General features: G+C 31.4%; 1 protein-coding gene and 1 long non-coding RNA gene across 14 annotated transcripts in view; one reads left to right on the top strand and one right to left on the bottom strand.

Annotated features, from left to right (window-relative positions):
• Positions 1-14,720, bottom strand: part of Lerp (lysosomal enzyme receptor protein) — a 103,724-nt gene extending 89,004 nt beyond the window's left edge. For all 13 annotated transcript variants that reach the window (XR_012460570.1, XR_012460571.1, XR_012460572.1 and 10 more), the window contains exons 1-8: positions 14,569-14,720; positions 11,910-12,073; positions 6,503-6,615; positions 4,063-4,187; positions 2,633-2,862; positions 2,274-2,428; positions 1,477-1,624; positions 319-429 (exon numbers count right to left, since the gene is read on the bottom strand). Coding sequence is in view for 3 of the 13 variants with exons in the window: in XM_074135089.1 (XP_073991190.1) it covers positions 319-429; positions 1,477-1,624; positions 2,274-2,428; positions 2,633-2,862; positions 4,063-4,187; positions 6,503-6,615; positions 11,910-12,073; positions 14,569-14,720 (1,198 nt within the window). In the remaining 10 variants the exon portion in view is untranslated. The remainder of the gene's footprint in view (positions 1-318; positions 430-1,476; positions 1,625-2,273; positions 2,429-2,632; positions 2,863-4,062; positions 4,188-6,502; positions 6,616-11,909; positions 12,074-14,568) is intronic.
• LOC141457824 (uncharacterized) lies at positions 6,647-16,179 on the top strand. The gene is made up of 4 exons (XR_012460575.1): positions 6,647-7,047; positions 12,206-12,968; positions 13,056-14,704; positions 15,346-16,179. It is a non-coding gene; the product is annotated as an uncharacterized lncRNA (long non-coding RNA).
• The last annotated feature ends 2 nt before the right edge of the window (positions 16,180-16,181 follow it).

Below are 16,181 nucleotides of genomic sequence, written 5' to 3'. Positions count from 1 at the left end.
TTTGATCTCCAGAGTTTCCAATCCTGAGACTGAATTGTAGATGCGAATGCAGATTAAATTAGAATCATTTTTGCGATTTAATCGTGATCTCTTAGTGAGTGATATTCATGCCTAGACATTAAGAAATCAGATTTAGGTTAAGACCGTTATTATAAGATTTTTTAATTAGTTAATGCATATATCAATAGACTTGTTCGTGACAACTAATAATCTGAGTGATTATTGAATTTAATCTAATTAAAATCTCAACTAATGATATGAATTTCCAAATTATTAAAAATAAGTAAATAAAGTAAGATTCTTAAATTAATTAATTACCCGAATAATTGAAAGATAAGTAACCTCTTCGAATAACTGCTACTTCTTGATAAGTACCCAAGCTGTATGTTTTGTTATAGTGTGTTTTTAAGCAGGAAAATATATTACCTCCTATAAATAAACAAGAAAATTTTGCATAAAGGTAAAGTAATGATAAAATATTAGTGAAACAATGTATAAATACTTCTTGAGAGGAAAAGTAAGCAAATAAAAGAAAATACAGCACCCAATCGAAACACTTACTATGGACCTTAATTAATTGTTAAGCATTTTAAATTTACTATTCATTATTAGTTCTTGATGCTAAATTTAAATAGCCCAAAAGCGGTGAGGTTAATTAGAAAATATTCTGGAAAGACTAAACAAAATAAAGCATATATAAGTAAAAAGTTTTGTCAAAGGCTAACTAAAAGATGTTGGATGCACAAACGATTCAAATAAATTTACCTGATTATATTATTGCTTTTTTTTTTTAATAGAGTTAATGAAGTTAATTTACTAAGTAAGACATATAAATTATTAAGTGGATTTATTGGAGAAATTCTGAAAACATGAGGCCACTTAGGGTCGCCATCAAACAGATTTACCGGTTAGTTGGCAAAAGAATAATTTTAGAAAAAAAATCGATGTTGTTCGGATTAGAGTATTTCGTTAGGGATTGTTCCAGAATGGACTTTCTATCAATTAAGATTATAACTACCAACAATATAAAATTTTCCAAGTTATTAAGATTACTTTCGAACAGGCATCTTTCTCATTTACTAAAGTAAAAATCTGAATTTGATGGAACTGAATTTCAATTAGGACCAATAAGCACCTTTTTGACAAGCGTTTGTATTTGATACATTGCATACTTTCTTTTAAGTGAAAATTTAATTATTCCACTCAAGTTGAAGCTTTTTGAATGCAGGAGGTTTTTTTTTTTTTTCTTGTTTATAATTTAAGCCCAAAGAATGTTCCTCCAGGCGAGATTCTAAAGAAAACGCGTTATCACTATAGTTGACTAATCGCTACAGACTAAATATTTTCTACCCAGGTAGTTGCATACAGTAGATTGCCGTACATTAGTAAGTACCGAACATAACTTACTCATTAAACATAAAAAAAAGCAAAAACAGATTAAAAAAAAAAAAAAAAATAGACGAAATAAAAATTTACCTGAACAACCCAGTTCTGGTTCATAGTTTAAAGTACTACAAAAGTTGAAAATTATTGTATTTCCTATTTTGTCTGATACTTTCCAATTTCCACTTAATTTTTGCAATTCTGACAAATCGTATGAATATTCAACATCCTCATCGGAAATCTAAAAATTATTATTATTTAAAAATGTGAAATAACTTCATAAAATTAAGCAAATTTAAAATTAGTCAGATAAATAATTGGATGTCTATCCTTTGTTATAGTAAGCTTCAATAGTTGTCTAAGGCCAAAAAACAATTTTCTTAAAAACATATTATAAATCCTTTATGCTGCATTACCTTGGGAGATTAGGAACCCTCCGTGTGCTAATAATAATATTAATTCAAAGTAATCTTAAAATAAAAATATTAAGTATAATTACAAGCAATAATTATAAATATAAATTAGGGAAAAGATAAAAACAGAATGACTGATTTTCTTTGAAACTAAACTTATTTTGATAAGAAGTGTTAACGTAGCACTAGAATGTATTGAGTCAGTAACAGTGAGCACGTATGTGAGTGTAAGTCTCGTCTTGAAGTTTATAACGGTAGCAATACATTAAAGAAATAAGTTAATGGCCACTTTTAGAGATAAAAAGATTGTTTTTTTTTCTAAATATGTTCCGTGATTTCAAACGTTTTCTATGCTACGTACTTATAAAAATTATTCCCTATTTCTAACGTTTACGATATTATAAATCCCCATCTAAATTTCAGAGAAAAATAAAGTTAACTAGCATACTCTGAGAAGAAAATAAATAACATATTTACCTGGCACTTAACTAAAGGCGATTTGCAAACAATACTCGTATACATCACTAAGTAACTTGCACTCTTTTTATTCAGTCGTGCGAATTTTAAAATTGGTTCAGTAACGCCACTTTTACAAACTAAATTTATAACGGTACTAAACTTATCTCCATTACCTGTAAAAATTTAATTAAAAAAGTATAAATCATCATATTTAATGTGCAAATGAGATAAATTACTTTTGAATACTGGACGAAAAGTGGTAAATCAGAAACGGATTTACATTTTTTGGATCATGTTAAATATATTCATATGTTGAATCGGATTTTCTGTGGGAATTAGTTCCCCTTTTTACGATAATGATTCAAACAATAACTTACCATCAACATTTTTAAAAATAATAGAAACAGTTTCATCGATCATTTCAAGTGTATATTCTTTACTTGTAGCTAAAACTTGATCATCCAAATCTGATATCTCACAGAGGTAATTTGACGAACCACAAAATGAATGTTTTAAGTATCCACACACATTGAAGTTCAAACGAGAGCGTTTAGGACTAATTATTATGGAATAACCACTTGGTCGAAAAAGAGGTCTTAAATCAAAACTGAAAAAAGACAAATAAAAATAAAACGAAAAATAGTATTCAAAAGTTAAAATAAAATCTATTTTAAGTTTTTAGAGCAGCTTTTATAAAGCGGAAGCAAAAATCTATTTTAAAATTGAAAATTTCTCAATTACACGGGTGAAATTAAAAATTATTATGGTAGATTTAATATAACCGTAACATTAAATATGGCTAAAAACTGTAAATTGAATATACTTCAAATTCTGAATCGCTTTACTTATCGGAATCACAATTTGAAATGGGCAACTCAATTTAAAAATTTGCTACGATCGCGATAAGTTCTTTAACTAATGTAAAAGTATACTAAATAAAAGTAAAATGTTGAACCACATGTCTTCACAAAAGAAACCGAAATTAATCTTTAATATTGAAAGGTAAATATAAAGTAAGAATTTAAGACATTTTGTTCAATTTTTGAAAAGTAGAAAAATAAAATAAATACAATTTTTGCCTCATTATCTCAGATTATCTTAGCAAGATAACTTAAGTAATATTTCTTGGAAAGAAGGTGTAAAACTGTCTGATAACATTTACAATTAAAACGTACTTTATATTTAAAACTAAGACACAATATGTTAAACCAAAAAGACTCATAAAATAATTTTTTTAAACCTGAATGTAATTTATTACAGTTAATGGTATAAATGTTTGGCTTCTTAATACGGACTCATAAAATATGATATTGGAACATATACTTTTTTTTTATTATTGGAAAAAAAATGTTATTCAATAAAATGTAACTAGTTGATAGATCTTATAATAAAATTGAAACAGGGAATCACGCTAAAGGTAAATTGGCATCAGTTAAGGAATAACTATTTTGCATTAATAGAAACTCTTAAAAAGTCATCGCCACGAATAAAATTGATCTCTGATGTTTCAATGTAATTTTTTATTGAAAATAGAAGTTTGAAGTCCTCTGGGTAGAAAGTAGTTTTCAGAAAAGAAATATGATGATCAATAAATAAAAATAATTAATGCTTGCCAAATAGCAAAGTAAAGCTGGATTAGTTTAACTAACTGTTGAGGTAACTTCTTAAATTTAATTTCCTCTATTCTTTATTTTTGTTTTTGCTAGTACTTCTGCAATAACTATTTTTTCAAACAGTTTTTCATAAACAGTTACTGATTTGAATGTTTTCACTTTTTTTGTTTTTTCTAACTCTACAGATAACATACCTTGTTGTATGTGTGCTGATAACACAAGAATTTACAACTGAAAACTCTTTCAGCGGACATCCAACTGAAGAAAACCATAGTAAAGAAAAGTTACAGTCTTCGTACTTTTCAAATATGATTTGTTCCTTAAACAAAAAAAAATCAAACATGAATTACATCAAATTACATTGAGTGGTTTCATTCAGTACGAAAGTTTTATATATTTTACGTATATAATGATAAAATTTTAAACTTATATAGCATATTTCATTAAATAAGCCGCGTCATTTATTTTTGGCACCCAAATCATTTTTAAAGGTCTTTCAGCTTCAGTACTACGTTAGTAAATATATAATTATAAGTATTAAAAATATATAATTGAAAAACTTCTTTAACATTTATATTAATAATAATTTATTATACTACCTGTACTTGAATAAATTAAAAAGAATAAAAAATTAATAGACCAAGAATCACTTTGGTACAAGGAATGAAGAAGCACCTCTTAGATACCCCAAAATGCCTCTAATTACGGTAATTTTTTGCAAATCACTAGGCAATTGAAGATTGGACCTTTATAGTGGATTTCTTAGGATGGTATTGGAAAAGCGAAAGCAAGTTTAAATGCTGTCTGGTTTCACTTGATCGAGAACAATGACATCTCCTACCCTGTCAAAGTCCGAATTTTTAACAGCGTCAGCAGATCTGTACTCTGTTATGGGGCGCAGGTCTGGGGTTGGCAGCGTTTTGATGAGGTCGAAAAGTTGCTGTATTTCTTTATCAAAAAGTTACTCAGAGTACCCAAATACACTTCCTCCGCCTTTATTTGCACTGAAACAAGCCTCTCACCTGTCTTTATTTATACTCTTAAACTCCACTTTAAATATATTCTCAAAATTCTTGATCTCCCAAATTACAGATACCCAAAAATCTTGGCCAGGGAAGTAATTAAAAGAAATCTATTCTGGTTTAAAGAAGTTAGCAGATATGCAGAAATGGTAAATTTGGAGGTAAATCTGAACCTAGACAACTTGAACGACACTGATCTATGGAGGAATAGCTTTATATTGCTATTCGGAAATATTTTAAAAAGCAAGCTCTGCAAAAAACTTTAGAGACTAGCTTCTCTTCGCTTTACTGTGAGCTCTTGTTCGATTTGGGAAACAATTCCTATCTGAACAATGATCTTCAACTTTATAAGGCAAGGTGGATCTTTAAAGCAAGGGCAGATGTTTTGCCGCTTAATTACAAACGCTTCAGGACTTCCGATATGAAGTGTACGCTGTGTAACCGAGAGGAAGTTGAAGACTTATACCATTTCCTAGTGGTGTGTCCGGTATTCGGTGGTCTTCGTACTAAGTGGCTTGGCACCTCTTCCCTTTCTAGTGCAGCTATTTTAGAATTCCTGAATGGTAGAAATTGGCTAGCCTTGGCAAACTTTATTAGCTCAGCCTCTGCCCTTAGGTTAAAACTGATGAGCTCTTAGGTCTCTCCTAAGGCACAGTATGCCATTCCTCCTAACCTCTCTTCACTTTCTTACATAACGGAGATGTTAATAGCAATAATAATGATTTGAACCTTCACCAATCTCTTAATGAACACTGAATTTAGACAAGTAAATCAATAATTATTTTTATTTGCATTATTCAAGTCATAAATTCTGTAAATTCAAATTTATTGAAAGATTGTATAATCCAGATGTGTATACTTATTATTTTACTATTTTTATTTTTAAATATGAATTAGAATCTTGCCCGACTCCACACTGACGGTCTTGGACCAAGTGTTTTTGTCTTTATTTTGTATACATTAAGTATTTATGTTCTTTTCGTGAATTTTCAATTTCAGAAGTTCTTTAAATTTTGAAAGATGTATAGAAAAAAGTTTATGTTTGGTTTTGTTTCCTTTTTTATAATGTAAATATTGTATATACTAAATTTTAGTAATAAAGACATTTCTTCTTCTTCTTAGTGGATTTCTTAGGATGGTATTGGAAAACACGGGCATACGGGAGAATAGGTTGAAATGGATTTCAACCTAAATTCTCTAAGTAATAGAATATGGCAACATTAAAGGAAAACGGGATACTAGATCTAAGGACGGATGATTAGAAATAAACGATGGAGCATTACTATTATCTGAAAGGATTTCAACTGAATTATTTTGATACGTTGAGTGATGCAACGTTTAGCGGAGTACTAAGGTATGTACTTAACACTTACCATGGCAAGTTGGTATTATACTATGCCGAAATCGTAATTTCAAGTGAATGTTTTAGTGTTTCTAGCACTGAAACTAGTGGCACTAATCCATATTTAAAACAAAACAAAAAATGTTATAATAAAAGTATGGATTACAACAGCGTATTCCATTTTGATTAAAACTGCTTCAACTAATTATCTAATACAATTAAAAATTATGCAATTCAACATTCAACTACTGTTATGAATCAATAACCTACCTCACCATCACGTCGGCATGCTAACAATATACTTGTGGAGTAATAACTGTCAGTATTGCATTTATGAGAGCCAGTAAACATCAATTTCAACAAATCATCCTGAAATTTTGCATCTGAAAGATTTAAAACATATGTTACGATTTAATATACCAGTTTTCAAATTCAAATAAGTTTATTTACGAAGGAGAGGTAGTTATGAGATCGTCAAAAAATATTTAAGTAATGTATTTAAAGCATCTAATGTAAAGAAGGTCATTCAGTGTAAAATTTGATTACAGTTAGTAGTAAAATTTAATTACATTTTAAATATTCAAAGTTTGGTAGAAATTTTATGATACACAATCTTGAGGATAGCAGTAATAGAAAATTATAAATAATATAGCCGAAAAACTTAATTCACACCACATTTTTGTGAGACTAATTTTTTCACGAGAAATCTTTCGCTTTACTGAAAATTTTTACGAACACTAATTACGGATCATATCAGCGATTACAGAAACAAATTTCTGTAATAGAATTCAATCCCAGACCGAACATAAAAAAAGGTAAAGTAATGGATCTTATCTCAAATATACAATAATATTTTTATGCAGTTAAATTTCAATAATATATGCTTGTCCTGCATTTTTTTTTTTTTAAATAATTTAGCAATTTACAACAAATAAATCTGATGAAGTTGTAAATGGAGTGTGAAAACTAGGAGGAACCAGCGGGATGTCTTGCAAATATTTTTTAAAACGCTAATTGTTCCTTTTTGAGAGGGGAAATACAGGATGAAATACTTATCTAAATAAGATAGTTTCCAAATTAATGTAAATAATCCTGCCTCCAAATAAAGAATGTTAGTAGGAAAAACTAAAGAAAAAGCACACTCAACAGAATCACAAATTCCTATGGTCTCCTACACTAAAGCTGCCCAGCAAAGAATCAATTAAGAAAATGCATTAAATATTAGGAATTTTGAACTAAGTGGTATATGCGGTTGCATTGTCTTTTTATACACTGAATTAATAGCTAGCTTAGCTATAAATTTCTTGAAAGTGAGTCTCTTAAGATAATTTAGGGCTAATAACACTTCCAAATATTATTAAGGATTAACAATATCTATCATTGTTGTCAAATCAGGCATATTAAACGCACAATCAGTCATGGGGCTGTTGGTAACCGGATGTTCAGAATAGAGAAGACAATCCTAGAATCTCCAATGCATGGGTGGAATTCCACAGTCTAAAAAAATACCAACAATTTTTTGAAAACTAGCCCTGAAATTTTTACTTTACTTAACAGTTTTAAGGTGTACTTATTAATGTGTTAATGGGTTATTAATTTAACTCAATAAACACCGTGATTTACAAGTTCCTAAGGAATGTTATCAGAATGTTTACACACAATTTGATGAATCCTGTTTATACATATATATATTCCTATGGTATATGTATACAGGGTGTCCCAAGCTATATGGATAACGACTTTTTCTCGAAAACTAAGATAGCTAGAAAAAAACTAAAAAATACGTGTTCCCTTAGTTTTTTGTTAGGAATCCAAATTTACTTTGTAAATTTTTTTTGGTGCTTCCAGAAGCGAGATACAGGCACCAACTTCATTTTTTCAAATGGGAAGGTGCGGTTTTTATTTCAGAAATAGATTCCTCTATTTTTTTAAAGAAAAATTTACTCGAACGGTTTTTTTCTGTGAGCGATATTTTAGAAGTTATGAATGAAAACATGATTCTTATAAGAAATGTCAAAATGATAATAACGGTTTTTTGATAGAATAAGAAGAAAAGTACTATTTTATCACAAATTTTACTCCTCATTAATATTACAGATCATGCTCGAAATGGCCTCCACCATTAGAGATGCATAGACATGCTCTTTCCCGCCAATTGCCCCTTACTGCCAAAGAAATAGATTCGAATTTAACCGAGTTACAGGTATCTATTATTCTTTGCTTTAGTTCATCTACAGATACAATTCCGGCTTGATTCAGATGCACCTAGATTTAGAAATGCTTTTAGGTAAGCAGAAATAAGAAAAGAAAGAAAAAAGTTATGAATAATCACCTTGTTTTTCAGGGATACCCAGAGGAAATAGTCCATAGGTGGCAAATCCGGTGAACGAGGTGGCCACTGAATCGCCTCCTGTGTCGATATAACACGCCCATCAAATTGCCTATCGAGATATCTCTTTACATGCCTGATGGTGTTATATCCATCACGGGGGGAATTCAGTGACACCTCGTTCTGAATTTGACACCTATGGACTATTTCCTTTGGGGATACCCGAAAAACAAGGTGATTATTCATAACTTTTTTCTTTCTTTTCTTATTTCTGCTTACCTAAATGCATTTCTAAATCTAGGTGTATCAGAATCAAGCCGGGATGGCATCTGTAGATGAACTAAAGCAGAGAATAATAGATGCCTGTAAGTCGGTTAAAGCTGAATCTATTTCTTTGGCAGTAAGGGGCGATTGGCGGGAAAGAGCATGTCTATGCATCTCTAATAGTGGAGGCCATTTCGAGCATGATCTGTAATATTAATGAGGAGTAAAATTTATAATAAAATAGTACTTTTCTTCTTATTCTATCAAAAAACCGTTATAATTTTATCATTTTGACATTTCTTATAAGAATCATGTTTTCATTCATAACTTCTAAAATATCGCTCACAGAAAAAAACCGTTCGAGTAAATTTTTCTTTAAAAAAATAGAGGAATCTATTTCTGAAATAAAAACCGTACCTTCCCATTTGAAAAAATGAAGTTGGTGCCTGTATCTCGCTTCTGGAAGCACCAAAAAAAATTTACAAAGTAAATTTGGATTTCTAACAAAAAACTAAGGGAACACGTATTTTTTAGTTTTTTTCTAGCTATCTTAGTTTTCGAGAAAAAGTCGTTATCCATATAGCTTGGGACACCCTGTATATACACGAGGTGTGGCTATTAAATAACGAGACTGATGCTGCTGCAGAAAAACTATGCTTGCGCCAAATCTTAACGACCGACAGTTGTGAAGCGTCTCACGTGTTTGTAGAGAAATCTGTCTGACCGGAACCGTCGTTTGTTTAAGAGGTGTTAGTTTCGTTTTGCCGAAAACATGATAATACACATGTAGTAGAGCAACGAATTGTCGTGAAATTTCACATCAAAACTTGATAAAACCGCTACTGAAACTTATCTTTTATTAAAAGAAGTTTATGGCGATGAATGTTAATCACGTGCGCGAGTTTTTGAGAGGTTCAAGCGTTTCCAAGATGGCTGAGAAGACGTCGGAGATGATGAACGCCAGGGTCGCCCTTCCACGTCCAAAACAGATGAAAATATCGATTATAATTAATCAATATTACTACCGTGAGGTGCTTGCTTGAGTAAGGAAAAAACGACCCGATTTGTGGAAGAACAAGTCATGGGTTCTCTCCATCAAGAGAACGCGCCGGCTCACACTGCATTGTCTGTCAAGACGTTTCTAGCCAAGTACAACATCTCAGTTTTAGGCCATACGCCTTATTCGCCTTACCTGGCCCCATGTAACTTTTATCTGTTCCCTAAAGTCAAATCTGCATTAAAAGGAACACGATTTTAGTCCGTTGAAGCTGTGAAAGAGAAAGCGGCACGTGACATGCAGGAGCTCACAGAAAAAGACTTCCAGCACTGTTTCGAACAATGGTAAATTCGCATGGAGCATTGTAGGGATAGGGGAGGGGTGTGTATTGAAGGTGATAATAACTAAGTATGTATAAATTTAAAATAAAATGTTTTATTGCAATAGTCTCGTTATTTAATAGCCACACCTCGTAAAGACAATAAACGAAATCCCAATTATTAGCTGGGCCATCAAAAATTGTTTATTCAAGTATTTATTGAGTAGATGGTTCTGAAGTTTTGATTCAGCATTTCTATGAGATTATAAAATGTCAGCACCATCTAGTTTAATCATCTCATGTTTAAACATCCCTCTCAGCAAAATAATGCAAGAAAAATGTTAAAAATTAAATGTAATCATTTTAATACTATGTTAAAAGTTCTTTTTTTGGTTCTTTGTGTTAAGCCGATATTGTCCAAATTCTTTTTTTGAATTTTAATGAAATCTTTTTTTTGAACATTCTGCAAATTTTCAATTTTACGAACCAAAGGTTTGAGACAAGGAATCAATACAAGCAAATTAATCTTTGCAGCTATTTTATTTATTTTAATTTTTTTCAAACACCTCTGCTCTAAAAATATGATTTATAACTTAAGGAACTTAAGTTATCCTACAGCTCTCCCATAGCTTTAGCTATGATCTAATTACTACCCGCATTCCATTCCAACTCCCAGTTAAAGGAATCATTTTTTTAACATCACTATACAATTACATCCTTGGAATAACATATACTATCCTTTCCTCTGGAAATTTTCCTGAATCCGAATGATTCTCAAACTCAACTAACGGCCAAATTCCATTACCTAAAATTTCATTCCAAACTATCCCCTCATTCAAATCACTTATACAAGCTCTCTCAACCCCACATCTTCCCACAAACCTTCTTAGAAGTTTGAGACGCCGCTGGCCACGCGACCACCTGAATGTCTGACGTTGGCTATCTAGAGAGTCAGTGCTGCCTAACACCTTAAGGGCCTATTACGGCTGTCATCACTGGCAACCGTTCAAGAAATCAAGTCAATGTATGTGCTCTGACGCTAAGTCAAAGGTTCATACTTACTGTACAGTTTTTAAAATTCTTAAATAAAGAGAGAAAAAAAAAGTTATCCTTCATAAAACTCAATTTTAAAGATAGCACAATGATCTTTTTGGGGAAAAAAACGCAAACTGAGGCTAAATACAAACATCCAAACATTATTTATTAAAAAATAAATATGACAGATGATTGATTGTGAAACTGGTTTTATCGTTTTAATGATTAGTAGCGATAATTTTAGAAAGGGGAAGAGCAGATTCTTAAAGAATTTAAATGCTGTATAAGCGATATATTAGCATAATCAAATAGGCCAGGAAGTCGATAACATATTTATCTACTTCTGTAAGGCTTATTTTAATGAATACTTAAATCTTAGCATCTTTGCAATATTTTTAATAGGCGTTTATTTATCTTAATTGTAAAATGCATGTTATCATCCCCACTGTTATTCTTAACGGCAAGTTCACATAGCCAGTTTTAAAGTATTAAATTGTAGTGTTTTTATTCGTGAACAGAATGTTTATAATCTAAGGGAAGGGAATTATTTGGAAGACTGTACATTGTTGGGTCGTTAGCTTTCTGTATTCCTTCAACCTCAAGTAGGAAAGTCGATTTTTTAAAAAAATCTAATGCGTAAAGAAATTATGGCGATATTATCTTATGATGTAGTCTTCAAACAAACTTAATGATGTTGAAATAAAAACAAAATAATTATAATAAAACTGCTTACTTGTCAAATCTGTTCCTATATACACGGTGGTTCCATTCTCTTTAAAGTGTAAACAAGAGTATCCATTGCAGTTGCCAGAAGGTTTCTCGCAGAATTCTAATGTAATGAAAGTATCAGTTTCATACATTGTTGAGTCAATTTCAGTTGAGACTAGATTCGTAGATCTGAAGATAAAAAGTACAACATAGTCTAATTACGTCAGTGGCCTATACAAGAAAAATTAGTTCTAGCGTAACAAAAAAATTACGCTACGAAACATCACAATAAGAAGGTATTTAGTCAGAAATGTGTTTCAGATTCGGATAAATCGCGAAAATTTTGTTCTCATTCGTTGTTCACAATGAGGTTGTGATACTATTTTCTTTTACTAACAGAAAATTGAAGAACGTAGGTAAATATATAGATTTTTGTCAAACCCTTAGAGACTAAGATGTGGTAAATGTTTATCAAGTAAGTTTATATTATTTCTTCATGAGTAAAGAGCCATTACAATCGTGCAGAAGAGTCCAGAGAATTCGCCTGGAGCTATCGTTAGTGCTGATCTTGGTAGTGTAGCAAATTAATTCCTTAATTGCATTAATTGGCGACAGAGGATCGACGCTAAGTGACAGTGGATGGGTCAGAAAGTGCTACAGGATTTAATAAAAGGAATTCTGTACTCTTCTACACAGTTGTATTGGAAAATTTAAACACAATTAATGGCCGGATTCTATAATACCCTAATATAATACAAAGATTGTTTTTCATAAATTAAAGGCTCGTCAACATCTGAGGTCGTATGTCCGGAGCTTTTTTGGGCACAACCAGTCTCCGGTAGTTTTCTCTCGTTTCAGGCAACATTATCGATCGCGGCAGTGAGTTGTACGAAACACCTAGGAAGAGAAAATCATTGGGCCGGCCGCTGGATTAGAGCCTGGAAGGATATTACTTAATGCATTAATAATATCTTCTTCCTTAAATCATAATCTTCTTTGATGTTCTCAAACTGACACCCACACTTAAGTCAAACAATAACCTATTTGGACACAGGAAAATTTAAAATCAAATCATGTATATCAGGTGAGAAATCAATAATAAACTTTTATACCGATACCATAATTTAAAATACACTGGAAAATAACCAATTTATATTAAATCCATAAGCAGCTTTCGCTGGCTACTAATGTGAAAGAAAACACATACCAAGAAACATCTATACTCCTTAAGTAATTGCAAAATCAGTAATCAATCATTATTTCATTGAAAAATTGGCGACGAAGAAATGAAACTAATGTAAGGATGCCAGCTAATAAAGAAGATACCCAGGTAAATTAAGGTTGGAGTCATTTGAACTAACGTAACGACTTGTAACTTACATATAACACAAAATATTCAATTGTACAATGTAGGAAGCTGCCTTCCGTTAATTTTGTTCTTCCCGGAAACCTCTTACATCGTACATTGTCTCTAACGACGAGTTATATATATAAATGAATTTTTCACCCTTAAATTTGTGTAGACGTGGAAATATTATGTCTACTGAAGCACTTGAGGATATGGTTCATGGGAATTCGTGTGAGTTTCGTGACCTGAATTGAGCCGGAGTCAAAGACATGGGGGAATTGGCTGCAAAAATTACCCAACTATCTCAGCCCCGCCAGATATAAAATGTATGAGCACCATGAGTATACTTATATCAAAGAAAACATATGATAATTAAGCAACCTGAAATCATTATTTGCTTCAAGTACAGTAAATAGGATTTTTAAAAAAATGTATAACTACATACTACGCAAGGAAGACTGAGCTCAGATGTTAAAGCACCAATCTACCCTGCGGAACCCCCTAGGTTCGAGCCTAGCTGCCTGGCTTAAAATTTTCTGTTTTCTCAGAGGCTTCATCACTTTATAGTTCGCAGTTCGGTCAAGCTTATTATTGTCTGTAAAAAGACAGAACTGTAAGGAGGACGGCAGTAGACTGAAGAGCCTAAGAACCATCTATGCTTTAAAATCTTGATAGATATTTTATATACCTCAAACCACTATCAAAGGAAACCATATTTAATGTCAATAGAATCAAACAATGCTGACAAATTATTTGCCTACCTTTGATCAATCCATTTTCATTCATTAGGATTATAATTGACTTAATTACCAAAGGTTTAAATTTGTACATTTTTACTTAACTGGCAGTTATAGGGCCTAAAAATACCTTCTCAATATCCCTTAAATGAATTTCACCACAAAAATATAATCATATGTCATATAAAAGTAATAGATTTTTAAATATTTGGTGAGTGTACGAAGTTAAAATAATATAATTACGGCAGCCTTCGAGAAACCACAAATTTTAATCTATCCGTTCAATTAAGTGATTTTGATCGCTAACTTAATGTCGGTTCCTACGGTAGAAAACTTTAAATACAAACATAATAAAATGTGCAGGACTTCAAAGAGCTTTCTTTTCTTGATGCTGTTCATATAGATACATACACACAACCCGAGTGACAAGAGTATTTTTATTACTATTCCTAGCCCTGTCAAAAGCATAACTAATAATTGATATTTTGAAAGTGTAATAAATTTCTATGCAAATAAATTTCAGTTGCTTTAAATACAAATAAATTATTCAAAAACAGGTGTTTGAGCAACGAATGGTTGAATACTTAATATCTACTTACCTATTAAGGTTAAATTTATTTGTCTTATTAGATGAATTTAAGAATAAAATACAATCCTCGTCAATAAAAAACGATTCCTCAGACATTTTCAACTGTGCAAACATTATTACAAAAACCACAAGATTCCACTTGAAACGTAATTTTGTATTCATTTTTATTAAATTTAAAAACTGTTAACTAACCAAATATCGGTTTTAAAATTAACTGATACGTTCACTGTAAACACAAGTGTCATCACATACAAAATGTAATATTTTTAATCATCAATCAAGTAAAGTCGAATTGTGAGAAGTCCCAAGGATTTTGAAACTCGTAAGATTTGGGTTTTGATAACTTGACAACTCATTTTGTATATGAACGAAAACTCACTGAACTTCTAAAGTGTTTGCCGGTTATCTATGTAAGCAATGGTTTGGCACTGAGTGACCTGTGGATAACTTCAACTTACATGTGCCTGACATAATACCGATTACCAGGAATGAACCATGAATGTAACCTCCAACCGAGGGAATTCGAATGAACAAAGTACCAACTACGCTATCTAGCTGTCTGATCGAAAAGATATTTGAACTTGAATTATTTATTTTTTAATTACTTGTTTCTAACGAACAGTCTGTACTGTTCATAAACAAATAATTAAAAATTCAAAAATCAAATACCATAAGAACCTAAAATTATTTTTTGTATGGCACTTCGTAGCCTTAAAGCTTAGTAAGTAGTCTAAATCCTAAACTAAAATTGCAATATATTTAACCTTTGCTTTTTTTTTTTGTTGAGGATATTAAACACTTAGGTACTTCGAGTACAAGTCCTCATTGCTGCCCTTACGTTCTCTAAAGCTGGAAACAGTGCAGCGGCGATGATAGTTGCTTCAATTCAAAGAGGCCGACAAGCAGCGAGCAGAGTCGCATGCACATAGTGACATGTTTAGTCGCGTTCTCCTTTCGACGAGACATGATGGAGGAATAATTTCTATTAAAGAATTAAATAATTCTATTTAAAGAATTAAATCATATCATCCTTTTATATCTTTTATGTTGATTTAACGAATCATTATAATTAGAAGTTTAAAGAAATTTATTAAACAAAACATCAATTTTGTACAGAACTGATTTGAGTTGTCTAGAACGAAAGTCGAGGAACAAGCCTCTTCGAATTTATAAATACCCCAGATAGAACAGCTCTGCTTCAACATATTGCTAATCCGTATGATGTATTATAAATAACAAAAAATATAATTTATTCAGGAAACATTGTAAAGTAGAATACTTACAGATGACTTTTAGACGTTATTAATGGGAAAAATGTTAAAATACAGTCAGCTCTTATTGAAATTATTTTATCAACAATAATGCCCTCGTTGAAATAGCATTGTAACTTGTTCACTCCTCAAATAAATTACATAAATATGCACTTCGGACAAGGTCGTCCGTGACGGGAAAACACTATCCGCAGGTCGACATTAACTGAAAAAGGCTCCGGATGCCAACTTTAGTTGTTAAGTGAATTAATTATATACTTATGTACATAAATTTGTTAAATACGAAGCAATCCGATATTATACATCTTAAATTCGAGAGGAATTTTAATGAAACTTCTTACGGAAGAGAGGT

Source organism: Rhodnius prolixus, unplaced genomic scaffold (genome assembly GCF_049639745.1).
Source record: "Rhodnius prolixus isolate KJV_2025 unplaced genomic scaffold, Rpr scaffold_5, whole genome shotgun sequence".
NCBI classification, from domain to species: domain Eukaryota; kingdom Metazoa; phylum Arthropoda; class Insecta; order Hemiptera; family Reduviidae; genus Rhodnius; species Rhodnius prolixus.
Note: the sequence above shows the minus strand (reverse complement) of the source record. Positions and strands in the feature narration are given on the sequence as shown.